General features: G+C 37.5%; 1 protein-coding gene across 1 annotated transcript; it reads right to left on the reverse strand.

Moving 5' to 3' along the window:
- Positions 1-3235: 3235 nt before the first annotated feature.
- LOC129242080 (NGFI-A-binding protein homolog) lies at positions 3236-27952 on the reverse strand. Its single transcript, XM_054878640.1, has 6 exons — positions 27466-27952; positions 8416-8697; positions 7470-8350; positions 4130-4221; positions 3979-4057; positions 3236-3562 (listed from the first exon to the last, which is right to left on the reverse strand). Exons 1-6 carry the CDS (start codon positions 27950-27952, stop codon positions 3236-3238), a joined length of 2148 nt encoding a protein of 715 aa, XP_054734615.1.
- Between the last annotated feature and the right edge of the window lie 4 nt (positions 27953-27956).

Here is a 27956-nt window from a genome sequence, read left to right on the forward strand (position 1 = left end):
TTTCTCGCCCACTTCTCTACCTAGTCGTCAATATAAAACGTTTTTTCATTAGTGCACACATCTACAGACGGCTATTTGGGCCGGCATTCTAAACGAGTGCAGATGTTGCTTCCTCACGTTCGCTCCTCTGATCGTCATGTACGATCATTTTTAAATTCCGGATAACAGAACTCTATCTGTACTATTTGCAACTCTATCGCAATAAACAGTTTTAACCTCATTAAGATTTTCAATTGGAAGTTTGCACTACACAGCGAGGTCGCGTTAGAAATTTCGCACTTGGCGGAAAGATTCGATTGACACATTTCGCAGCAGATGCTTCTGGGACAACAGTTTTAAACATACTGTCTTCAAATTGTTTTGAAGAGTGGGAGACGGATTTTGTCGAAAAAATATTCGCTACAGTCGTGAGAGTACCAGATAGTACCTTTTTTCGTTCTGATTTTTTACATATGTATACTTTAAAATGAAAGATAAATCAAAATACAAGTTCCTTGTTTGTAAAGTAACTTCAAAATATTGCATTTGCTTTTATACAATATGTATGCCGTGTTTGTTATTAAATGTAAATCCGTCAAATCTGTTAAACCAGCCGGAGCAGGACCACAGATTCAAAAATCCCATTCGTTTAGCAACTACGTCAACAGGCATATGAAGTCAATTATTCCCACAGTATCGTTCAGTTATTCAATGATAAATAAGCTACTTATTTAATTGGCGCGTCACCTGGCCTACTTGAGATGGCGGCTGCTTACAAACCACACTGTCGATTAAGCTTGAGCTCTGGTTTAAAGTAATCTCGCACACTGATTCTCATAGTCTTTAGGATACAAGAAATTTGGTAATTGTATTAACCGGTCATTGCCAAATAGGTAACCATGCTAGAGAGCTGGGAATTCCATACCACGATTATTGTAGAAGCTACTATATTACAGAAGAGGAGTAAATTATAAGACCCCTCCTTTGTGAGTGCGAAGAATTAGCTAGAAGAAAATATGTATATACTTATTCCTGCCATAAGTTCTGTTATAAGTTAAGTCTGTTATAGATACTTTTTTTAATAAAGTTAGTTTTATTTAATCATGTAAGTATTAAAAAAAAATTTAAATTTTCATTCGAAATGGTCACCATTTGCTTTTACAGAAGCCTTCAAACGATTAAGCTATTCAGATATTGCAGTACGCACGGCTTTCATGGATATTGACGTCGCTGCTCGAGCCAAAGAGTTTTGAGACTCTCCAAATTTCTGTGAGGTCTTTGACATGCCGTGTTCTCCAATGCTGACCACAAACTGTAGTCCAATGGATTCAGATCCGGACTTCCAGGTGATCAATCTTCGCTCCCATGACAGTCGGTTCTATGTTACCGGAACGACCCGGATTTATATCCGGCCAAGAACTGTCACTTCAGCAACATTTCTCATATATACATATATGGGGAATGTTTATGCTGCTACAACAACAACAACAGCGATTAGTCTTCTGCGGCTATGAGTCTAGGAATATTATTTTTTCGCCATTGCTGGGTTGTTTTTGCCTTATGGGTTGAAGCGAAATCTTGCTGTAAGATCCAACGCTCCCCATTGAAGAGAGTACTGCTCAACTACTTCACCACGCCTTCTAAGTTATCCTCCTGGCAGAAATGAATAGATGTAACTCCTTTACAAGACACTCTCCATCAAACCATTACGGAGGCTGGATAGTGGCCACGCTGAGCCCTTGGAATAAAATTGCTTGCACCTTTAGAAGTTTTAGCATAGATTTTGTCATTTTTGCTTATTAAAAACTTCTTCAACAGTCAACAGACGAGAAACTGCGAAAATAATATTTCCATGACCGTTGACCTCGTGCTACCGAAGAAGCTGCTTACATCTGTCGAGTCTAATTTCCTTCACGTGCGTTGGCAAAAGGTGATCAGTTTAGCGACGGAAGATTCTCATGTGGAGATCATCTCTAATTAGTCTTGATATGGATCTCGTCGATCATGCATTTCCCTGGGCATCATTTTCTTCTTTCTAAGGGGATTTCTGTGATTTTTTTCTCGAATGGCTTTTATGACTGCACTGGTTTGAACCACGGGAAAACGACCAATTTCTTTCTTGTTTATGACTTGAGACATTTTGAAAAAATGATTGATCGTGCAGTAAGCAAACATTCTCGAAATATTAAGTTTCTTCAGCAATTCGTAAATATCACTTGCACTTTTACCACACTTTTGTAATGGAATCAGTGCAATGCGATTTTTCTTAGCTCCCCACTTCATTATTAACAAGTGAAATTTGCCGCGAAACTGAGTATAAATTATGAGTAGGCAATGCATAAGAACAAAACCAGAAATAACTGAGCTTTTTTCTGCGAATTTGTTCTCGCCGTATGTAATGTACAATTTGTCACAGAATTTATGGCAAGACTAAGTATATAGCGCATCTTAAGCTCTTTTATAAAAGCCGCATGATGGCTTAGAAGGTATTACAGGGGACCTACGACACTCCAAAGTGTGTCATACTGGCAGCCACCAGACCTACCTACCTATCTACCTAACTTCCCAAGCTCATATAACTAAGCACGTATTGAAAGATGAACTCTTAATACATAAAAACTAGTAACCATGTTCAGACCCGACGAGAGGGGGGATGTGAGTTGATCGGGTACTTTTTATTCCGGGCCCGGAGTTCTCATAGGGGCCCGGACTCGAGATTATACGTATTTATCTGAATTAGACATAAATGGAAAGGGCCCGGATATGCTCTCTACGGGACTGACCATGATTTATACACTTTGTATGACTTTTGAAAGGAATAGTGGCTCGAAGTGTGTTAACAAACCGATGCAGTTCTTTGTCATTTACGGAATTTCTGGAGTGACTCCAGAACATTTTCATAGTTTTCGTAGGAAATATGTTTGTTCTGTACAAACGTTCAATTAAAATATTTTCATTTTCTAAATAAAATATTTTCATGTTTTTTTTTATTATTTAAAAGGCAGTTTCATTCTTTTTTGTGTTATTTTAAAAATGTGCAAATCATTGATTTATATTTTTAAAGTATTCTATTAATATAAAATCTAATAAATTACTAAATCTACTTTAATTGCACTTTTTTTATAACAAATACGATCCTTTTTCTTATTTTAATCAGTAAATTATATCTAAATATATTTTGAACTGTGAAACATTTGCCGTGAGTTCATCACCTAACTCCCACTGATTTTTTTCATCTGCCACACTTCCTTGAAATTTACAAATCCGGAGAGTTCGCCTCCCGCTTCAGACTCAGCGCCTCGTTGAGAGTTGGACTCAGCGCCAGTGCAGGATTAGCCACAGCAATAATATGCCCACCAGCTGCCGAAATGACTTGAACAGTGGAATCGTTTGTTGGACAGCTCATGAGTTTCATCTGATTACGCTGTTGATGGTTGGGTGAGAATTTCATGTTATTTGACGAGTCTAGTAAATCCTGACCACTGTGCGCAGCTGAGGTGTTGATAGCATTGGCGGCAAAGGATGTTAAGCTCTTCATTTTCATCGAGTCGGACAGATCGCGCTCATTTTCGAGTGAAGACGGCTGCAGGTGGAAAAAATAAATAAAGGGGAAAAATGAAATAAATTTGGAACAGATATTTTAATGTAGAAGTGTATATGAGGATATATTGCTCGTTTGCTGGAGGAACGTCATAACTCAAATCATAAATAATTCGAGAAAAAGCCTTGCAAGTTTTCAATTTACTATGCCACTCTAAATAAAAGAAGGGCTAGTGGTATTTTCTGCACGCGTATGTAAATATTTCTTTGGCTATCACACTCTTGCAGTGGAACTTGTCAAATTGAACATTTGTTAAATTCAATTTGCAAAGCTAGGAAGCCAATTCTGGCCATTGAATTTGAAATAGAAAAATATAATATGATACATTTTTAAATTTAATAAATCTATTTTGTACAGATACAAGCTGACAAATTTTGATGGACGCTATAAGTACTCACTGGTATGGAAGGCGAACTGGAATTGCTGAAGGAAAGGCGTGAGTCATTGTCATTGTCATCATATTCGGACTTGCTCAAGCTGAAAATGAAGTAAACATCAATTTGTAAAAAGCAATAAGTAGAGAAAGGGCATAACCTTAGATGTACTCACTTAAATTTGCTGATATCCGTTAGATCGAATGGTGGTTTAGCAAATTTTTGATACATTGCGAAGAGATTATAACGCGAATCCTCAGTCGATTCCTTTAAGTTGGAAATGCGTTAATGTTTGGGATAGCAAATGTGAAAATGGCAAGCAAGCACGATTCGATAGCAAAGCAAATAAGTAAACAGCATTTTTTTGTTTGTTTTTTTTTTACGCAAAAAATTTATTCGCAAAAATTTGGAAAGCAATGAGTATGTAAATAATAAGAGATATAGTTTATAAATTTTTTCTTTTATCAGTTATACAAAGTTCTTCAACAGCAACTTTAATTTAAAAAAATCAACCATCAAACAAATTATTTTTTATGCTGAAATCAATAAACAATTAGACAACAACCAACAATTAGATAATAAACTAGTTTCTACTGAAAGAATTAGCTGAAGAGAAAAATCAAAGAAAGAGAGACTACTTAAGAAAGCAGGTTTTTAAATTAAATACTTATTACTTAATTAATTGCTGTAAATATTATACAGCGATACTTGAAGACAGTTAAAATATAACAAAAATATTGTCACCGAAAAAACTCTAAATTATGTTATTGCAATAAATAATAATTAACAATACTACAAAACCTCCTTTTTACTAAATTTTAATACTTTTTGTTAATACTGAAAAATGTTCATACGCTATGGTACTCTAGCTTATTTTTATATGTACTTATAGTAAAAAAAACTTATTTTTCAAGCAAATATTTACTGGAGCTAAAAGTAATAAAGATCTTTGGCAATCATTCTTGATCAATAACACTACGAAATCAAAATGTGCTTTGGGTTATTGATGTAAAAAAGGATTTAGAAATTGTCAGCGAGTTTATTGTGCTGCTCATTTGTGAGGTTATCAGTCAGCTCTTAATCAAACAAATATTCAATTTTTCATATCCTACTTTTACATGAAGTTACCATTGGCTGCAGCAATATATATTTGTCTTTTATAATGGTTTAAGGAGATCGCAACCAGACCTTTCAGGTCTCATTAAGGTGACAGAAAAGTGAAAGCCCGATTTTCATTTATTGCCAGCAGACTAAAAGATTTCTTAAAAAAATGCTGCGGATTTTAGAAGTATTTGCGAAGTGAGATGGCTGAAAAATTACCTATACATTGCCTAGTGTCTAGTCAAATGTTATATAGGTATGTCTTTATGAAAAGTTCGTTCGTCAAAAATGCGTGCAAACGTACAGAGTTTCTTTTCAATATTAGTCTATAGGGTATTCACTTAACAACCGCGGCCCCTATTAGAGTTTCTCCCTTTGTGACATTTTGCTTGATTGGCTTGCTTGCAGTTAGATACTGCCAGGCATTAACTTCATACTCACAGTTAGAAAGGTTAGAAGTGCTTTGAAATTCATACCAATAACCATTTGCGGTTTAACCGCAGAGGAGTCGAATGGTCTGCTTGATATAATATAGGCTATCGTTGGCATTACTTCTAAAAACGAAATTCTATCTAGTAGCCGCTATTGCTCTTTACTTCTTTTGTGCTCTTTAACTTCTTTTTTGCACCAGTTTAGAGTTAATTTGTTCTGAATTGACTTGGGAGAAAAGAAAAATAAATGTTCCAACGGGTAGGAAGAAGCACACTTCATTGCATCAGTACAAAAGCCTGAGAAGGCCACTAAGAAGAAAGCATTGATTTATGAAAAATAAATTAAATAATTGAATTGTTGAAGAGCTTAAGAAGAAAATTAGTAAGGTTATATAACCAAATATATTAAAAAATAATTGAGAAATTGGGTAGTGTTGCCATCTACCCGGCTTCAAACTGACGCAAATAGTGTATTTCCTTCCCCGCTTTCAATTATTTTACTCAGTTATTTCTGCATGCACGTATACTTAAATAATAAAATGATGGAAAGGCAGCTCTTAGCCTAGTTGCTTTTATACTACACGCCAAATTTCACATAATTAGAAAATATACAAGTTTTATGTTGTGCCTCTTCCCAATTAAACTGCAAGGTTCTTAAACGGCCAAACCAGAATCGCTTTTTTCACTAAAGCAGACCAAATTTCAATTAAGTGTTTGGCACTGAATAGATAAAGGTTTTACATAGTTGGCTCAGTATACTAGCAAAACCTCTTGGAGTTCGAATATTCGAATTCGATTTCGAATTAATATACCTCGAAGCTATTAAGACCGATGAAGTAACAAAACGGGGATAAATAATAAATAATTATAATTTTTTCCAACGAAAACTGTATTATTTTCAGATCCTAATATTTTTAACTGTTTAAGCAAAAGTTGTTTTACGATTGGATTCGAGGACAAGAGTGGAAATAGATGAACCGAATGGCAAAGTAGAAAGGTGTTTATGGAATGAAATTTTGTAAACGGGGTGAAAAACCCCTCTGGATACCTAGCTTGAGAGTAAAGAAGATTGTACCAATCGGGATTTATTTATAGCCCCTGCTTTGCCTTCTCTTTGAGTTCGATATTAGTCGGGTTCAACATAAATATTTAAAATAATTATTCCTAATTTTTGCATGTAGACGTACGTTACTGCCAAAAAAACTCTCCATCACTAAAAAATAGAAAGAGCAAAGTGACAGTTCGATGCATCTTGCGCTGGAGAAATTTTAGTAAGCAAAATTTGTCCATAACGAGATTATATTATATTATATGTTTTGAAAGCATGTGACTGAACATTTAGTAAATAAACAAATTTATATTTTGTGGATTCTGGTCTTTCGTGCACTTATGCCCTTGCCCTGGCTTCAAATTTACAATTTATAGTCAAAAACGGTAAAATAAAAAAAACTAACAACAAAAACCGCGAGCATATGAAGTTTGTTTATGGTAATTTTTGCTTTTTCTTCGTTTTCGGGGAGAGTTTTTGCTTAAGCTCTTGATTTGGATTGATGGTTTGTGATGGATAATTTGTTGTCGAACACAACTATTGTCTCATTTTATTAAGAGGTATCCTTAGGCACATAAAACCTGGATCATCACGAGCTCTGTGTAAAGAGATTCTTATATTGTTTTATGTTAACAAAATCGCAAGCCAGATGAACAAGGAAAAGTGAGAAAATATGTGCGTTGCACTTGTTTTTGTTGCAGTACATATGCGCATATATTTCTAGTTAAAGCCTGCAATAGAAATAAGTCATAAGCCTATAATCTGAAGGAAATGCATTACCGAAACACGCGACCCAAGCGTTTTCCACCATATTAGTGACCGAAAGCTGAAGCTAAAGCATATTATGAAGCAAAAAAGCAAATTGGATTAATAATATAGATGAATAACGCAGTTTTCACGCAAATGTTTGACTGTTCAGAGCTTTATTTGCTTACCCGACTCAGACCCAAATCGGCAGGCGTTACCGCGGTCGTTGCCTCAGTGGAGGCCATACGTGCACGTTTACTCGATGCAGACGCCGTCGAATCACTCGACTCACAATCCAAGATGGCTACAGAACGTGTTATCGCTTGCTGCGTTTGCATTATCTGCGGCAATAGTCCGCCATATCGCGCTATGCTTGCCGAATGTCCGAAACCAGCGTCCTTAACGATTTGACGCGCTAGTGGAAAGAGTTCATCACGACGTGTAAGCAGCGCTGGCACTAAACGACACAGCTGCGCTGCCGCTTCATTAACACAGACTTCGTGCAGTGTCAGCGGTTTTTCTGGTCGCCGCTTGCAATCGAAGCGCCCATATATGGCCGAGTACTTACGAATCTCTTCCATACGACGCGGATCGTTCTCATGCATAGCGATGACTTGTTCAAGCTCGCGACTGGTACGCTTCTTGGAGGTGTGTGCACGTGGTTCACGCTGCGGCAATTGACGTGCAATTTTCTCAGCACCTTGCGTTATACGCTGCACTTGCATTTCCGTGAGTACGGGCGTAAGTTGCGGCGAGCTGGAGGAAACTTGATGCGTGGCACCAGCAGTGCTGCCTCCTGTTGAGGCACTCAGTGTAGGCGCTGCGGGAGGTATGGCGGTCGCAGGTAGAGTAGCTGCAGGAAGTGGAAGTGGTGTGTGTGGCTGAATGATAGGCACTGTGATGACAGGCTGACACATTTGTGAAATGAGATGGGAGGACGTAGCCGCAAGGGGTGTAGGATTAAAGGCGGGTGTAGGATTGAAAGAGGGAAATGCAGTGCGTGTAAACGATGGAGATACATCGGGTTTTACGAGCACGGCGGGAGATTTAGTGGGTGTATCGAAGAGACCTGTGGAGAAGAGAATAAAAGTGAATTAAGTAGGATGAAAGAGAAAATTGTTTCTGTAAAATTACCAGGTGTGCTAGACGTAGAACTTATGGGACCTTGAAAAAGCGAAGGATTGTTGGCCCATTCATGAAGTGCTTTTTGTAGTCTACGTACATGTAATGGTTTCGAGGCCATGCCTACTAAGGCCATGATTTCTAGAAACTCCTCTTCGCCGGCTTCATAGAGTTGTTGAACATCATCGCCGCCCATTTCCAACAAAGTGTCGTAGTAGGCAAGCAGGCTGGCACGTTGAAGCACCCGATAGAGTTGCGTTTCGGCTTCATTGTTGGGCCGAGAAGTGGCGACCACTGTAAGATTAATAAAAAACTCAGTTTAAATAAAAAACTTCAAGGAGAGTCGTGAAATTTTAAATAAAAGATTAAAATTAAATTTCATGTAATTTAATGTTAGTATTACGCGGTAGGCACAAAGACGTCCCATATAAGTCTAGCTAGGAATTTTAAGTTGTTAAAAATGGGAACGACAGGTGGAAAGTGGGACTCTCTGCTTCAGTGATAGTGCTCCAGCACAATGGATATCCTATCCTTCTCAGAGAGTACACGCTTTATGATCGTTTTCGTTCCCATGTTGGTAACGTTTGAATGAAAATGAATTAGAAAATGATCTTAAAATTTGAACTTTGTTTCCATCTCTCACCAGATTCTTTATACAGGTTCCGGCACTCGAAGTGTAACCAATTAAAACGGCCATAAATTTAGTTTAATTTTTTCAAAGTAAAAAATGTGTGAAAATAATACAAAATTAAGAATCAATTTACTTTTGCCCGATATAACCAACTTTTGCCTTGTCTTTGGCTTTAAGACGGTCCAGAAACGAATCGGAAGCTGCCCGAATGTGACTTGCAGATATTTTGGCCCACCCGCGGACAATGGAATTTTTCAGCGTCTCGAGACTGGTGAATCTTTTAGTTCGGATCTTGCTCTCCAAAATGGCTCAAAGAGAATAATCCATCGCATTCGCGTCTGGTTTGAGAGCGCCCATCTTCGGTTACAGCGGTCCAAACATTATCTGTGACGCACAATGTTCGGAAATTTACCGTTTTCGGCCAAGCGAAGCAACTCTTTCACTCTCTCAAGTCTGACTTGTTCCTGCTTTGATGTGAGATCATGCGCCTTTTGGGTCTTGTAAGGCTTGACTTTGAGATCGTTTCTTCACTTATTGAACAATTTCACGTAACGCTGCAGTCTTTTGATGACCACCCCCATGACCTTTCGCGATGCTTCCAGTATCATTGTAACAAGTAATGGTGCGATAAACAAAAACTTTATTTACTTTAAGGTGCTCCAGCTCACGAACAATCACTGGTTGTGATTTTCCAACTAAATATAATGCAATCAAACTTTTACGTTTGAAATCCATTACTGATTTTCTTCTTTCGCATTTACTCTCGGCAAAATGCTTCCGCGCGCTTGTAAACAATACTCTGGATTGTCATTTAGCCAACTAACAGACAACTGATGCCCGTGCAGCCTAGCATGGCTATAACTAACAATTAATACATATCCTCCCAAATACTCGGTTCTGAACTGCTCTGCAACTTACATAAACTCGGAATATAGTCGTGACAAACTATACCGTAATCACTACCCTATCAAATCTAACTGTATAGTAGAATACACCGGTTTTAAACCGAGAGTCGTACAAATATCATATCACCGCTACATGACGAGGATAATTTAGTCTAATTTACAGTTGCAGTTGCGCTCTGGGTACATTCAAGGTTTTCTAGCTACGGCGGATAGGCATTTAAGGCAACGACTGCTTTCTTTAGTAGCCCATAATGGATCTGGGCGCATTCACAAAAGATAGAAAAATACTTGCTGACTTTTTTACAAAAGTTAAAAAAATATTTAATTTCAAATATCAGTACTAGGTCTTATTTTTATTTCAAAGTCAGTTTCCGAACTGAACTAAATCTTTTATACAGAAAAAACGTTTTTTATAGGCTACTAAAAATATGTAAATTTTATTGCAGCTAAGTTTGTAATAAATAAAAAATGCTAAAAAACTGATTTTAACCCATTTTCGAAAATGTTATGTGCAGCCGCTATTCTTAAATTGTTGCCCAGATTAAAATAAAAAACGTGTTTTTCGTTAAAAAAAGGCAAAAAATCTTGTCAAGGCAAATGAGATTCTCTACACATCAATGAGATTCCCATAACACTTTCAAAACTATAAGAAAAAAATGCAACAAAGCCTGTATTAAATCCAAAAAAAAATATGTTTTTGTGATAGGCAAAAAACAGGGCTCAACCGACAAGACGGCCGACGAATGTGGACTATAACCCTTTTTCAGACAAGCCAAAGACGGCCAAAGCAAAAAAAGGACATGTAAAAAAATCCCCCAAAAATTAAATGCCAGACAAGGTAGACCAGGCCAGTCCGGACCATGCCAACTGACATAAAAAACTGCCCAAGCTGCCGTCGCTACCTTTGCTGCCGCAAAGCAATCTGCATAAGGAAATGGGTGTGCAACGTACATAAAAAATGAATGAATGTAAGGATGTGTGGATGCATGTATTTATGTATGTATGAGTGTATACAAATAATAATCACGTAAACAATATGTGCGCTGCGTTGCGCTTGCGTAAAAACCCTTAACCCGTTTTGTTTGTTGTATGCAAACTAGTGGATGATTGAGCGGTGCGGCTGGTTGGCATGTAAGGTTCATTCAAATTCAGAAAGCAACAGCGCTAAGAAGAGCACACAAAAAAGAAAAAAATAAATAAACTAAAAGGATCATCAGTTACGCGAACACCAATAATGCTCGTTAGATACGCACGAAGAACATTGAGAGTGATAAACTTGAAGAGAAGCAGACAGGACGCTATTCCAATATTCATTTTTTTCTACTTTTTTCAACACTTTCTATATTTTTTATAGTAAAAACAAGAAAAAAATGCTTGTGTATTCAAATTAAGCGTGTGAAATATTGAAGATGCTGCGCCGTTTGATCAAAATGTTTTTTGATTATAATAAAAAAGTGAAATGATAGAAAAAACTCTTTATTATGTGGGAATAATTTGAAATAGAGTTGGGAGAATAGAAATTCTCTTTCATTTTCTTTGCTGATATGCATACACGTATGTATGTATGTTTGCATGTATGTATGTATGTATGTATATGATGTCAATCAAGGGATCCCGGCGATTTTCAGGTCCCGGATAATTCGGAATCAGCTTGTATTAGTCCAGAGATGCCGAAATATTTGAATATGGAATTGAAAGAAGTGAAGACTTTTTACTCACATTTTGAATACAATTAAAGCTTTTCAATATCCCAGAAAATAGTTTTAATTTGCTCATGCCAAATAGTGGAATTGAACTTGAAATTAACTCACTCAGTCGAACTGAATAATCATTTGCTGTCCAAATTTTTTTACAAATCTAGCTAAGAAGAGAATTTACTAGGATAAAAACGGTGTACGCAGGTAGGTAGCAGTGAGACATATTGCAAAGTTGTAACTCTTTATTTATTTTTCATTTAATTTTTGTTTTATTTTTTATAAAAGGTAGGTAGGTAGCAGTGAGACATATTGCAAAGTTGTAACTCTTTATTTATTTTTCATTTAATTTTTGTTTTATTTTTTATAAAAATATAGTTCATATAACTCAAGGCTTCAAAGTTTGAACGAAATTTAAACAAAAATCAAAAAATTTTCATCATATTTTCCAACGTAGCTATGTTGGGTATGCAGTACGAGTATTGTGGACAATTCAATTTTGGCATAATATTGTGTCAGTTTACAGTGGGTCAAAACACGCGTGGGTGTTGGAGAATTTGTTCTCAGTGTTATACATTTTCTTCCACATAACTAATTTTTTGAAATTAAAACTAAGGTTACTGTGGTATTGGAAATCGCCGGAGGGTAGGTAATATATGAAAATATCCTTCCATTCAGCAAGCGAGACCGCGCGAGGCGCGAAAAACCAATATGGAACCGCTGCAAATATCTACTTGAAGTCAAAAAATGGTTTGCCTCTATTTATAATTTACTACTATGTAATGGTTGTATGGGTTAGGCTAAGACCTTTAGATCTATTGTGCACCCATAATTACTTAATTATAATTATTTAATATACCGAAGAATCGAACCAGCTCCTTAGGAGGGAGCAATTGCAGGTCTTCCTCCTCTAGTAGGTACGAGCCCAGGATTCTGTGTCTCCTGTGGCCTGATGCCTCACAGTTGGTGATTAAGTGTTCCATACACTCCTCTGCATCACAGCAGAACCTTTATAATCTTGTACTAGATAATCCTATTGTGTTAAAATGTTTATTACAGGCACAGTGACCTGTAAGTGCTCCACAGAGTAATATATGCCCTTTTTATCTAGAGTTAGAGCAGTTCAAAAACTTTTTGGAGTGATTAAGGGCGCTTGTGCCGTGCCAGTGTTCCCTGATTTTAGTTTGGATCCATTTTTTGGTTTCCTGTTTTATATAATTTTTGTTAAAACCGAAATGGGGTTGGCCCAATAAATAGCCCTTCTGCCCCTTTTTTGGCATAAAAGTCTGCCTTCTCGTTTCTTTCGTGTCCCTCATGTCCTGGTACCCAAATCAGTGAGACCTGATTATGAGTGGCCAGTTTGTTGAGTGCATTGCTACACTCAAAGCTTTGAGAACCGATTGACTGTCCGAAATTTGTTTAATTTTTACTTTCTCGAACCCTCTTTTGGATATGATTTCCACTGTTTCCATTGTCGCAAAGAGCTCCGTATGGAAAATTGTGGTATCTGTACTTAGTGTTAGGGATTTGTGTGCTCTAGGCCCCACTATTCCTGCTCCTATTTCTTGGAGCGTTTTGAAACCATCTGTGTACCATACTACTATGTAAAATTCTACCGCATCAATAACTTTTTTATGCCAGCGCACATCGATGATCAGTAACGAGCAAGTGCATTTAAACGCAAACCGTCGAAACTCTATGGCGTCACCCTCAGTTCGTATGTGTGCATGTATTCGTACAGGTACATAAGCTCACACAAATAAACCCTTACATATTTACAAATAAGTCTCGTGCAAATAAAATATAAAACACAAACGTTCTAGTCGCCATTTAAGTATGTTCATTACCGATCGCGATCGTTATGGGTAGCCATGTGTCAGCCAGTTGTTGTTGTTATTGTTGTTCTGGTTGTTGATGTTGATGATAATGTCAGTTGAACGATCGCTAAGTATTTATTGGCATTAGCGCACAGTAGCACCACTTCTTAGCGTTAGTGGCTGAATAGTACGAGCACAAGTATATGCAGGAACTACTACAAAAACAATTATAATAATATACACGAAATACTGGTGGAAGGAAAAAATTAATGAATACAAGAAAAATCAACTGATTGAAGGGCCATGCGCGAGAGCTGATGACGGACAAGCAGGCGCGCGTAAGTTGATGCAGCGAAAAGTGAAAACGTACATCGAAGAAAGCAAAAAATTATGGCAATGCTGCATGATAATGTGAAATCGTAAATAATTATGTGAGAACATATATTCTTTAGTTTACGCACAGCCATAAATGCGCCAGCGCTAAGGCTGGTCAACGAAAAGGCAACAGAACAGCAAAAGAAACCAAAACAAAAACGAAAAGCAAGGAGGTAGAGAACGGACGGCCCACGCGTATGGAGGTGTAAGTGAGGTGGGAAAGTGCATTTGTTGTTCCGATGTTGCCGGTGCTATGTCGGTGGCAAAACCATCGTTCTGCACACATGTCGCATTTTGTTGCACAAACTGTCGTCGATGCGGCAATTACCGCCGCCAACAGCTAGCTGCACACATACACATATGTACTTGCATATATGTACATATGCATACATACATATATTCTAGCATGCACATATACTCGTAGTATGTGAGTGAGTGTGCCACGCAAACGCTTTGACAGCAACGGTAGCTGTTAGTGAAGTTCTTCCTGCTTCATTGCTTAACTGCTGTTGCTGGTGGCACTCGCTGGTTGGTTCCGATCGTCATCATCGGCACGGCCGTCAACCAGCAACCTTGTGAACATTAACAATATAACACGGCAGCAACTACAACAACAACCTTGTATCGTTTGTGGCAGTCACTTTTTTATTAGTTGTCATTTGCTTCTCTTTAAATTAATGTTGGAAAAAATTGTAATTAGTATGGCTGAGAGAGGGTGTGAGGTAGAAGGGGGTGGCGTAATCGTATGCTGACTCGAACGCCACTAGTTAACTACTCTACCCCACTTCACTTCACCGATCGATGATCTGGACTACTCCAGGGACAAAGAGGACGGGCGGACTGTGCGGCGTGTTCAGTTGTTGTTGTTTTTGATGTTGCTGCCGTTGCCGTTGCCTGCCGTTTGGCACAACATAGCACAAAAGCAACATGTTGCACACACTGTTTGGTATTAATGATAGCAGAATTGATAAAAAACCAAATGAAAAAGGAATGTGAAAAAAATATGATGGATCGGGTTAAAAAACTAGCTGAGAATGAGAGAAATACAATGTTTACATATGAGCTAAATAGCGGTGATAAAATTAACCCTTGTGAGTTGAAAGTGGCTAAAATGACCTACAGTCTGAAATCCATATGAGTAGAGAAGCATGAGGTGCGAAATATGGTCTGTGGTGTTAAGAGCTCAGTAGAATTGTGTTAGACGTCACTTGATGGCTTTTGTCCTAGCTGGAAGGCGTTTCACTCGAAAGACGAGGATCGCTTCGAGCCACAAATAAACAAAAAAAAAAAAAGAGCGAGGAAATCGCATTTAATCAGCTGAAAGTGCATAGGAAGATTAGTAATAAATTACAACTTTACGAAGCAGGCTTCGAGTGGACTGCACCGACATGTAAGTATGTAAGATGCTTATTCATAACATTAGATTTGACGAGTATATTAATATGTTAATAATATCAATATTAAAGCTTCATATACATTTTTATTTACTGCTGCCTTGAGTACATTTTTTATATACATACATAGATACTCCACTTGATTATTTGTACGTTCAGAATTTTTAAGCTTTAAATTGAAAACTCGTCAAAATGAAATGAATGATTAATCTAGCACTGAATCTTCTATTGAGTCTCTTGATGAAATTAATAGAATCCTCAACATTCTCGATCTTGATTCTGCCTTTCTAGAACTCTATTTATCTAAGCTAGAGGGCAATTACTTTTAAGTCTTATCTTTAAGATTTTGTAACCACAGACTTAGTAAATGAAATGAAATGAAATTAAATTGAAATCAATTAACAAAACTGTATTCCCATTATTTGTATTTCCTGAGCCAGGCTTAGCAGCAGTGGCTGCACTGTATGGGCATTAATCATAGTCAGATTAAAGCCGGCTCTATGTAAATAAGTTAGAGTATATTTTAACGATGCAAAATCATATCTAATAAACGGCCGCCGTAGCCGAATGAGTTGATGCGTGACTACCATTTGGAGTACGTAGGTTCGAATCTCCGTAAAACACCATAATGAAGAAACAGTTTTTTCTAGTAGCGGTCGCCCCTCGGCAGGCAATGGCAAACCTCCGAGTGTATCTCTGCCCTGAAGAAGCTTCTCATAAAAAAATTCCCTCCATTTATGGAAAAAGACGCACACGATAAATTGGAGGAGGAGCTCGACCAAGCACCTAAAAAAGAGTGTAAACGCCAATTATATATATGTATATGTATACGAGTTTTCTAATAAAAAGTGAACTTTATCTTAGTCATAGCCGAGTCAGACTCTTATTTTTCGCTTAGAGCTACCTTTAAATTTAGAGTGAGGAAAGGCTGTCACTGCTAAAACTGCCCAGTTAAATATTATAAAATTTCAATTTATGTTGTGCTCGGCGTGTTTAAATTGTAATTTTGCCTAAAAAAGATTAAACACGCAATATTTAGTACTTCGATATTATAAATAATTCGCGATTATTAAGAATGCCAAAAATATATATGGAACGATTTGATTCGTTCAATTTGGAAGGAAAAGATAACCACTGCCGATTAGACCAAGCCACTGCACCAAAATGTTGCAGTCCTATTAATCAAAAAAATGTATACAGATTGCTTATATCTGCCTAGAAAAAATCTCCTCATAAAAAAGGAGGGCAGATGGGAAGGTGGCATAAATCGCTCCATTTGACGGACAACATCAAGACGCACGCCACAAATAGGAGCTGGTGGTAATTAATGGAATATTTGTCTAATTTTTTTTAGGGGTATGACACTCTTTCAGTAATTGAGCGGTGTAAACACTTTTGTCGAATCTGTACTGTGAAAAAAACCATCTTCGTCTAATTCAAATGTATTAAATTATTCTCTGTACGATTTAGATTATTATATTTTTTATTGTATCAAACTATATATCAATATGTTTTAAAATGAAACAAATAGGTGCATTGGCAATCGTAAACGTTTTAATTTAGATCGCTTGAAAGTAGGACCTGGTGCTGGATTTCAGTTTAAACCCAGTTCTAAGATTTTCTTATTTTCTTCAAGCTCGCCTCAACAAATTTATTTGACTATGATTATGCGTTTATAGGTTTATCGGGTTTAAAGTGATTCGTTCCTGAATGTTGAAAAAAAAACACTTGAAAAATTTTTATTGAACTACTCGACATCGCTGGGGGTTAAAATCACACCGCAATGTTTCTGTAGTTCTGTAGTAGTCATTTATTTTGTAGTTGATTTTATTAAATACATTTCACTGCGTATACGAGTATGTGTAAGTGTGCCCATGCGTTCTTTATTTATTCGTCTCTTTGGGATTGCATTGGCAGCAATAAATAAATGAGACGTGATTTTAATACACAAATAATGTACCACATTTCTTTCTCATTTAATTTACAATTTTTTTTACAAGCACCTACGTATGCATGCATATACATACATACACAAATGATGCTACAGTTGTTACTGCGCTGGTGTAGCATCTCTTAGAAGACATTGGTACTTTTTTCAAACAAACATACGCACGCACGAGTATGTATGTAAGCATGTGTTGGCAGCTTGTTGTTGTCATTTGCTAAATATGCTGTTTTTACTGCAAAAGACTGAATAGCAGGAAAAAATTAAGTAGCTACTGGAGCTTTTTACTTGCCACTTGAAGGCAATAATGACGACATTCGACGACGACGACGACGACGACACATACCAACCAACCAGGCAGCCAACCATCTAGCCTGTGAGCCGATGAACTAGTAAGCCAACCACCAGCGGATGGACAGACATTGAACGCGAGACGCAGATTCTTGTCGCTGTTGATAATGTTGCTGTTGTTGTCAGCAATGGTGTTGAACAGCGTAACGCTGCGCCGCGCCACCGTTGAAGTATTGATGAGCTATAGGCGCTGCTTACTAACCAACAAGTCGCCCGCCAGCTTGCTGGTAGAAAAAAAAATTGACTCGGCGCATTTATTTGGGGACGCTGCTATTGCAAAGACTTCGCTTCAAATGAAAAAAGCAAATGAAAAGCAATGCAATAACACAAAATATAAAACGACGTAAGGCAAAACTATTTCTCATTTGCTCGTACGATAAATTAAGGAGTTTTTAAACGACCGAATTCTTGTCGATCAAAATTCCAACGGTGGCAATAACGCCGATGCGTCGATGAGTTTGAAGCACTGATGTCTGCTGCGTAGATATGTACGCATGTGCAACAGCCACAAGCTGTACTTATGGCATAGACTGCTTACCGCACAACATCCAGCCCAGGTAGTCAGCCACCAATCAGAATCGAAGGGTGAAAGAGGTACAACGCAAGCAACCAAGCAAAAAAAAAAAAGAAAAAAAAAACAAACATCCAGCCAAACTAGCTATGAAATGTTAAGGAATGCAAAAGTGCTCTGGCGCATCCTCGGCGTTGTGTAATGAGTGGAAAAGAAAAGGAAGCGCGGCGTTGCACATGCATTACGTTAAGATTGATGGCAATTGTGGCCGTTAGTGTACGAATTCTCTTGGTCTGCTTCACTGATGAATTGATGTTGTACTTCGAATTTCTTTGCCTTAATAGGAAATAGCCCCGTGATCAGCTAGCAACAAATTACCCTGAGTACCCATTAATGCCTCAGAGTGCCGCTGCCAATTGAAAATAAACGAGTTCAGTACTCAGTAATAGAACGTGCATAGTTGTATGCATGTATTTGTGAATGTTTATGTGTGTGCATAGTTGCCTGCCTACCGTTAAAAACACCCTCCTTCGTGTTTAGGGGTGCGTTCAATGACTGGGGTTGGTTAACAATCCCTGCTTTTCCCTTCCTGGTACTTTGTTTGTATTCGTTGTGCCAGCCTATCAAATATTAGAAACTTGTTTTTCTTTGCTTGAAGATCGTTGTTGACCTATTGTTTACTGATTTATGTATTAGAACAACGGTAGGTCGTAAGATCTGTTTAAGGGTGCTACTGTATGCTGCATAAGGAATTTGTTTTTTTTTTTGTTTGTTTTCAAATATGGCGCTCTTAAGAAGATGTATGTATGTATACATATGTAGCTATACAAATGGTAGTAAAAAAATAATGTATGATCCAAGGGTGTTTTCCATGCCTAGCATCAATTCATGTTCAGAAGGTTTATTTTCGCGCTTCTTTTTATCTTTTAAGAAAAACTGAAATTCCCACTTCACGTAAAAACGTTTGAAACCCGTTAAAAATACGTTTGGAAAGCAAAAAAAAAAGTATGAAAAGAACTGGTAAACTTATCGCTTGCATTCCTTTTTCAGCAATACACTTTTTTTGCTCATCTTATAGCAGTTCTTTGCCACAGTTAAACCAAAAAACTCTCCAAACGAAGAAAGCTTTTCTTATCGTTCAGATATTTCCGGGTTCCCTTTCTACTCCATACGAATATAATAAAATTTAATATCTATTTATACACACCCTTCCTTTTATATGTACATATGCCGTCACTTTTTTCCCGCTATTTCAACAAAAATGTACACTTTTTCTACTTTCGTATTTATGTATATACATACGTATGTTTTTGCATGCATTATATTTATATAACGTAAGCTATTAAATGCTTTGAGGGTGAAAAAACGCGCCAACAGTTTTTTCCTATTGTTTTTGTTTGGTGAAAGCTTTTTTGCTTTGTTGCCTGTCCATGCTGCGAAACGCGTTCACATAGTTTTAGTAAAGTCATGACTTTAGCAATTGTCAACTTTGGTTTTTTTTCTTTCTGTTTATTACAGACTCACAAAAACGTCTACTCTGACAGAGAGTTAAAAAATTGGCGTCTAACTGGGTGACTGCATTTGTACTGTGCAACGAGGCAGACACGTTTTTTATTCCCTTCTTACTGGCTATTCTACTCTTTTGTTGCATTTGCTAAAAAAACCAAATTTCCGGATATCTTGTTTAAATAAATAAAGCAACAAAGTAAGTGCTTATAATCATGTGGCGCATGCAACATATCCAAAGGCGGTAAGAGGAAATAATGAAGCAAATGAAAATGTGCGAAAGGGCCTGGAAAAGATGTAAACTGCCAAACCTTGGCACACATTTAGGCATTTTCTTTATTTATAAGTGTACTGAAGGACCAGACCTACTCAACAATTTGACCAAGAAAACCAGCTTATCAACAGCTTCATTAAAATGAGTACACTCCCCTTCTCAAAAATGGTTATGCAGCCAGTTGCAGTGTCCAGTGGAACTTAGATTTAGAGTGTGATCAGATGGGAGGTACTTTTTCCAATAGAAGTTTTTTGACAGATTACGCGTGACTACTGTCAAACTGAATACAAAATTACTTTTCATTACTGATTGACATTTCATCATGGAAAGGCTTACGCTTCGACGTACGTATTTGTACGTTTACAAATTGTACAATTATATTACGAAAATCTACGCTCTGTGAAAAGTGTTAATCGCGCACGTTGGGAGCCGAATTTTTTTCAGCGATGACGCTCATTTTTTGGCTCAATGGTTACGTCAATAAGCAAAATTGCCATATTTGAGCTGAAATGCAACCCGAAGCCATTCAAGAACAGCCATGACATCCATTGAAAACAACCGTTTGGTGCGGTCTATGGGCTGAATGAATCATTGGCACATTCTTCTTGTGCCAATGCAACAGTGAATGGCGAACGCTATCGCGTCATTATAAGCGACGTTTTGATGCCGGAAATTAAAGTCGGTTACCTCTACAACATTTGGTTCCAGCAAGATGGCGCTATTCCCATACAGCCCGTGAAACAATGGACTTACTGCGTCGTCGTTTGGGTGAGCAATTCATCTCTCGCCTCGGTGGATTGGCCACCAAGATATCACTCCTTTGGACTTTTATTTGTGGGGGTATAAAGTCTCAATGCTTTGTGGATAAACTTGCTTCGATTGAGGCCAACATTACTAAAATTATTCAGTAAAGATACCAACCGAAGTCCTACAGCGAGTCATTCCAAATTGGTGTTTACGGATGGCCGAATTACGGTTAACATTTGAAAGGGATTATATTTATAAAATAAATTTCACGAATAATTATACACAAAAATAATAAAGACTGCACAATCTTTTTGAATTTTTGTTGTTTTATTTCAATTTAAAATCCAATACCTTTAAATTGATCACCCTATATAAATAAAACTACAAAGGGCAGGGATAATGTGATTCAAGTTCATATCTGAATTTCTTCACCTATGCACGATAAAATAAGTTTGCTGCACACAGAAATTTCACACAAGTATGATTTTTAGGTTATTTTAAAATCAAATACAATTATTTTAATAACAAATTATAAATTCTTTAAAACAAAAATTTTAAAAAGTCTTAATTTTTTTACTGTTATTTCTGAGCATTACTGCCATTCGTTAGGGCCCGGATTTGAAACACACTGTGAGTGTGGAACGCTAAATGAAATAAAAGTGTTTTTTCTAGTTGTGAACACCCCTAGGCAGGTGATGGCAATACTGCTGTGAAAAAGCTTTTTATATAGTAAAAACCATCTGCTATTCGGAGGCGCTATAATCGATACATACATCGCTATACATCTTTCTAGTAAATATACTCAAATTATCCCATACATTTGTTCATTCAAATAAAACTGCTTTACTCATGAATTACAAATAGGCGGAATGTGCAATTAAATCTTCCCAGAAATGTATGGCATCTTTTACGCTGAATGACAAGCAGGCTATGACTTTCTAAATTCCCTTCCCAGAAATATCTATGTATGTATGAGGCTTTCTTCAACCTCTGCACATTGCATTAATAGCCTCTAACAGAAATATGCCCAAATTCTGAGCGACGTGTTATAAATCGCAAATTTCGCAAATAAAAGAAACGAAAAGAAGATCTCGGTCAGGTGCAGGTCTAATACGCGAACTTTGTCTGAATTTTTCTTTCGAATAACTTTTATTTCTCATGGACATTTGTCGTGTAAATATGTATAAAATTAATTCTTACACGTAGAGGTTTGCTTCACCACTTAAGACATACGACATACAGCATACGGCAGACAGGAATTATACCCATAATTTTGGTTTGGTATGGAGTCAAAGACCTCTGTTAAATGAATATTGCAACGAAAATATCACTTTGGGATTGAACATTTTTGAACATAATAAGTACCTTCTGCAGTACCTTATAAAATTGTCGATCAAAAAGAATTCCACACCTTGTAATTTCCATTGTTTCATTAACTCGAATGCGATTGCTAGTTCTAGGTTTGTGTACGGAAATGGGAACAACAAATTAATCGTCACTTCCAAAATCTGTTCCAATTTGACTCATATTTTTAAATGTGTTTAACATTTTATTAAAAAACACGTGAAAGATAATTTAATTATGAAATTAATTTCTAATTAAATGTAGTACACACGGTTAGTATACAAATAAAAAAAAAAATTGCACCAATAAGCGACTAAAGCAAATACAGTACAACACCAAATTTCTTTCATTTCTTTGTAGTGCGAACACACCCCTATGTAATTTAATTTTGAGTTGAGTGAACAAACACTCAGAATTGAAAGAAAGTTATCTTGTAACGGCGTCAAAAGCTATTACGGCCTTTGGCAAGGCTATCGAGTGAGCAGAAAACACAATTGTCGTGACAATATATATACTTGCCCTTCGGCACGTTAGAGTTGAAACTGCAAAGTAGGGTTTAAATGGGCAGAAATAAACAAATGAATGCTACAGATTTTTGTGGAAAAAAATTATACAAAATGTTTGAATTTAACATCATATATTTATTTGTCTTTATTTAATAAGTGAGTTAACTGAAATTGTCTTTAAATTCCTGATTTGAGTTCTATGAACCATCTTGGTTGAATGAATAGGCTTTGCACGAATATTACTTCACTCCACCCAAACCGTTTGTGTATTGCTACTGTTACAGAATAATTTGGCTTTCAATCATAAATTCTTGCATTTTAGGAGTGAGAGATAAGTGAGTGGAGAGTGCACTGATATCATTTTTGTTCTTACTTTAAGAGAAGAATACCAATGAGGATCTTATTATGAATTAACACAGTTATCGACATGCATACAACGTTCATTGACGAAAATAACCAATTAAAAATAAAACAGTTTTAAGCCGACTCCGAACGGCAAAAGATTTTTATGAGACGCTTTTTCATGGCAGAAATACACTCGGAGGCTTGCCATTGCCTGCCGAGGGGCGACCGCTATTAGAAAAATGTTTTTCTTAATTTTGGTGTTTCACCGAGATTCGAACCTACTTTCTCTCTGTGAATTCCGAATGGTAATCACGCACCAACCCATTCGGCTACGGCGGCAGCCCGTAAGTATAAATACGGCTGTCAAACATGTTGGCAGTCAGTCCGTTAATACTGGATAGTGTGAAGAACTACCCTAAAATTAAATTCATAAAAATAATTTTTTATATATTTTCCAAAAACAAGCAAGTCTTTAACTATCTTCCAAGTCTTTAACTAGCGTCGATGGCAAGCTTCGCAATTTGGTCGGTCGTTGGCAAAACAACAATCAGCTGTTTGACAACTGGGATTTGACGGAGCAAAGTTAAAGTTTAAGTTTAAAATATCAAAAAGTGAAGGAGAAAAGTGAGTAAGTCTTTTTCTTAGTAAACAGTTTGATGTTTCAAGTATATTTTCTTCTAGTGGATGAAGTCAAGCTGAAATGCAAGCACCAGAAGCGGAGTCTTAAATTAGTCTGTTTAGCTGAGAATGTCGAAATTGAAGTATTATACATAAGAATATATGTCGCAGCACTTTTAAGCAATCGATTAATAATTATTGATTTATTTCGCTATATTTCGGCATTTTTAGTTTGTTGCTCTAAATTGTATTGGTATTTCGTCAGACTGCTAAATCGGCTGGTGCGAAAAAGCATTACCAAACTAACAGAATTAAGTTAACTGAATTAACTGAGACATTTAGTGAGGCAATTTTTTCTCGTCACTAAAGGTTTTACAATAATAAGCCGTTGCTTTGTAGTAGCAGCATAAACATTCTCCACGCGTGTATGGGGAGTGCAGCTGGAGTGATAGTCCTTAGCCGGATATAAATCCGCGTCGTTGCGGAACGTAAGCCGACTGTTGTGGTAGTGCAAAAATTCTCAACCCTAATTTTAAATATATATTTTTGTAAGAATACAGTGTATTCTCTCTTAAACAGACTCCTAAGGGACTGAAAAATTTTTCCACTTATGGGAGGTGTCCGCTTATGAGAAAAGTGTAAAAAATGTTAATAATAACAATGGAAAAATTCATGTATTATGGGAGAGTTGTTCGCTCAGGCGAAAAAAAAAAAAAAAATTTTTTAAGGAATTGGGGTATGTACTGAAAAAAGTGTCCATTAAAGAGAGGTGTCCGTTAGGAGAGAGTACATTGTATTTGGAGTTGTCACGAGTTAGAAGTTTTCTGTAAAAATCTGTGATTTCTACGCGAATTTCCATAGGCAGATTTGCATGATATTTTTTTTGCGCAAAAATTATTAGCCCCGAGTTAACCATTAGTTCGATACAGCAATGTGAGCAATGTCGTGAGAGTTTGGAGCTACCGGGAGACCACTCTTAATCAGCAAGAGGTTACAAACCCAAGAAACATAGATATACAAGAAGAAAAACGATAGAAAGTGCAATTTCATTTGCAAACAATCTTTTACTTGATAATTGTTATGAGCCTTAAACATTGGCAGAAGTTAATTGAGGTGTTGATGTAGCAGCCTTTGACAACTGCCACTCGGTAAATCAAAATTTCATTCAGACTATGTGTTTGTCCAGCAAGTTACGTTTTGAAAATATGCCATTACTTACATATGATATAAAGAATTTTTCAAAGTCCGTCAGACCCAAACTTAATTGGTTTTATGATATCATATGGTGATCGCCGCAGCCGAATGGGTTTATATGGGATTACTATTCGGTATAGCCCTATGAAAGAAAATGTTGTTTCTAAGTCGTCTCTCATTGGCAGATAATAACAAATCTCCGAATGTATTTTTGCTAAAAAAAGCTTCTCACAAAAAATTATCTGCCGCTCGGAGGCGTCATAAAAGACCAAATTCCAAAATTTTAACTCGGCCAAACATCCAACAAAAAGTCTACGCGTATTGGATAGCAGCTTGCAATTGACAATTACGAGTTCGGCGGAGTCAAGGACTTTATCTACCGAGGGTCCAGCAGTAACAGCAACAACAACATTGCCAAGGGATCCAGCGAAAAATAACTCTTGCCAACAGTTGTTATTTTGGTCTGGGTAGGTAATTGAAAAGCAGAGCCCTGTATCGGTGCACGGAAAAATAGCTCTATCAATAACTCATTCTCCCAGTCGTACTGTATGGCGCTGAGTCCTGGACATTGACGAACACCGAATAAGCACGAGCTGTGCCAGCTGTACGAGCTGTAGGCCAACATCGACGTAGTGAAGCGCATTAAAATTCAGCGGCTGCGCTGCCTAGGCCATGTTGAGCAAATGGAAAATGACGCTCCAGCAAAGAATGTGCTCTTTTCGAAATGTACTGGTGAAATTCGCAAAGTAGGACGTCTTCCTCTACATTGGAACGACTAAGTCGACGACGACCTGACTGCCAATGGTGTTTCTAACTAGCGTCAACGCGCGCAATGCGGAGGTGAATGGCGCAACCTTTTCTTAGCGGCCGAGACCGACCATCCGTTATAGTTGCCAGTTAAGTAAGTTAGCATCTTAGTAAACTTATATGTGTATATATCCCGGTGTTTTCCCCCTTTTTCCTTTTTTATTCATAATTCCTCCAGAAAGCCGTTTATAGGATCAGTCCAGGGTCCTCTTATCTAATGTTGACACATTATTAAGACGCTTGAGAGTTGACTGCAAGTGTATGATACCAATAAAGTAATAAGTTTTCGTTCTCTTCGAGAGAGAGAAAGTTTACTAAGATTGCCTGCCTATTGTCGGTCGAATGCACTAATTGTTGGTATAAATGATTATCTCTTTGATTTCAAGATTGAAATTCTTGTTGGTTCTAATGCTCGTTTCCAAATGAACGAAGTCCTTTACTAAAGGTATATTAAGCTCTTGCTTGATGATATCGGAGGTTTAAGGAAGTTAATCCAAATTTGGTCTTAATAAATAATACAAACTGACGCTATAAAACACTTTATTTACTTTACTCCATTAGCCTAGTCTTTCCCTACAACTCTTCATGAGAATTTTAAATTTTCGAAACAGTTCTGGAAATCTTATTTTATCTGTTGTTGCTGTTGTAGCAATTCATCAAACCATGCCAGTACGATGGTGTAGCCGGCCGTCATCGTTTATGTCATCTAACGCTAGTCTTAAGGAGCATGTGGTCTCGACGGGTTGGGTCCAAAGGGAGAGGGATGTTATGTGAGTGCGTTTAAAGCGGCATGTGCCAACGTGGCTTGTGTCGTGCGGTATACCTTCACATGCCGGACATACCATATATTGTCAATCTGGATAAGTTGGAGTTTGGACCTACTGCAATATCTTGGACATAATTATTCCAAGATAACGCGTGACTACCAATACAGCTGAAGTTCTTTGCCTGCGAGGGGTGGGGGTTGGACCCCGAGGACAGCATTTGCGAGCGGGAGTATAGGAAGGTGGTAAGAGGCTAGATGTGGTCCAGTAGATGTGTTTGGTCTTGGATCTCGCAGTTCAGCTTCCGGAAAATGTCTTCAGGGGTGGTTACTTCTTCCTCTTGAAATGCTATGCGGTGTAAGTCGTTGTTGTTGTTGTAGCAGCATAAAGATTCCCCATACTTACATACGGGGAATCCTGATGGAGGGACAGTCCTTGGCCGGAGATAAAACCAGGGTCGTTTCGGTACCGTAGAACCGACTGTCGTGGAAAAGTGGTGTAAGTCGTTCTATTACCTTGGTGAAAACCCACGACTTTTTATTCCGCAATCCGGTAGTTTTAGGTTAACCGACATATTTTTATTTTATTTTTATTTCATCTTAAATGAACCAGATTATTAAGTAATTCGTTTTCGACTGGCCGCTCCAGCCGTGAATCGTCTTCAATACCTTTTTGCCATCCTTCCAATATCTAAACGAGTGAAAAAAACTTGCGCATGATAAACATTCATACTCCTTTTAATAATTTACTAGTTTCAGTAGGATTTTTCCCAAGCTTAAATTGTAAAGCTTCTTAACATATCCTTGTTCTATTAAAACACTTTTCACATTTTTCCAGCGCAACCGAAAAAAAAAAACTTTCAACGAAGACTATGACTATACTGATTTGTTTACAGAATCTAGAGGAAGAGACGATCTCACGCTAAACAGTTGGCGATAGCAGGCGTTTGTCATCTAGTTATTCCCTAGTCTCGTTCTACTATGTACCCGTTAATGCAATTTTGTCGAGTATTGTCAAACTACATACGAGGTGTGCTCAAAAAATAAGGTGAAGGTTTCAAATTTCGCACGTACATTCGACTTTCGTTAATTATTTCTTTTTTATGTTGGTACACTCGTCTCGAAGAAATGTTCACGATTTTAGCTATATAACAATTTTCGTTTCTTGGTGAGAGGCATAATAAGACAAGTGTTTTTCGTGTTCGGGGATAATAATCGAAAGTCGAACATACGTAGCCCGCGAAATTTGAAACCTTCACCTTATTTTTTGAACATACCTCGTACATAGACATGTGAAAGAAATAACAATAAAAATAATTTAAAAAGAATACTCACACGTTCCATTCGCATTGCGGCCGAAAATTTTTCCAGGCGGACTTAGTATAGGACTCGACGAGGCGGATGGCGCCGCAGAGAGAGAGCGTTGTCCTTCTGAAATGCCACTGGCTAACGATGAATTATTAACATCTTCACTCTTATAGAGGTCCACCACAGGAATAGATTGCTGCTGCTGTTGACTTGGCTGACTACACACCGTCGCCGTTAAACTAAGAGCGCCACCCACAACGGCGGTGGTTGCCGACGCGCTGGGCGCCAAAACTGTTGAAGTTTGATTGCCGACGGCTGTGCCGCTTGACACTGTGGATGCTGCAATACTTGTATTGCTGCTACTGGTAATTATTGTAGTGGCTGTTGTTGTTAAGGTGCTTGCAGTAGTAGCTACGCTTGTTGTTAATGTATTGGCGGGGGTGGCCATTGTTGTGGCCGGAGAAGCGTTGGGCGGATTTGCTGCCAATGCATTAGGAATACCACTTTGGTCCATTGTA

This window comes from Anastrepha obliqua, chromosome 3 (genome assembly GCF_027943255.1).
Source record: "Anastrepha obliqua isolate idAnaObli1 chromosome 3, idAnaObli1_1.0, whole genome shotgun sequence".
In the NCBI taxonomy this organism is placed as follows: domain Eukaryota; kingdom Metazoa; phylum Arthropoda; class Insecta; order Diptera; family Tephritidae; genus Anastrepha; species Anastrepha obliqua.

Coding starts and splice junctions, on each gene's coding strand:
- LOC129242080 (XM_054878640.1), bottom strand. CDS start 27,952: ATGGACCAAAGTGGTATTCCTAATGCATTGGCAGCAAATCCGCCCAAC. Junction 8,351..8,415: donor TTCTACGTCTAGCACACCTG/GTAATTTTACAG, acceptor TCTTCTCCACAG/GTCTCTTCGATACACCCACT. Junction 3,563..3,978: donor CCAGTTCGCCTTCCATACCA/GTGAGTACTTAT, acceptor TTCCACCTGCAG/CCGTCTTCACTCGAAAATGA.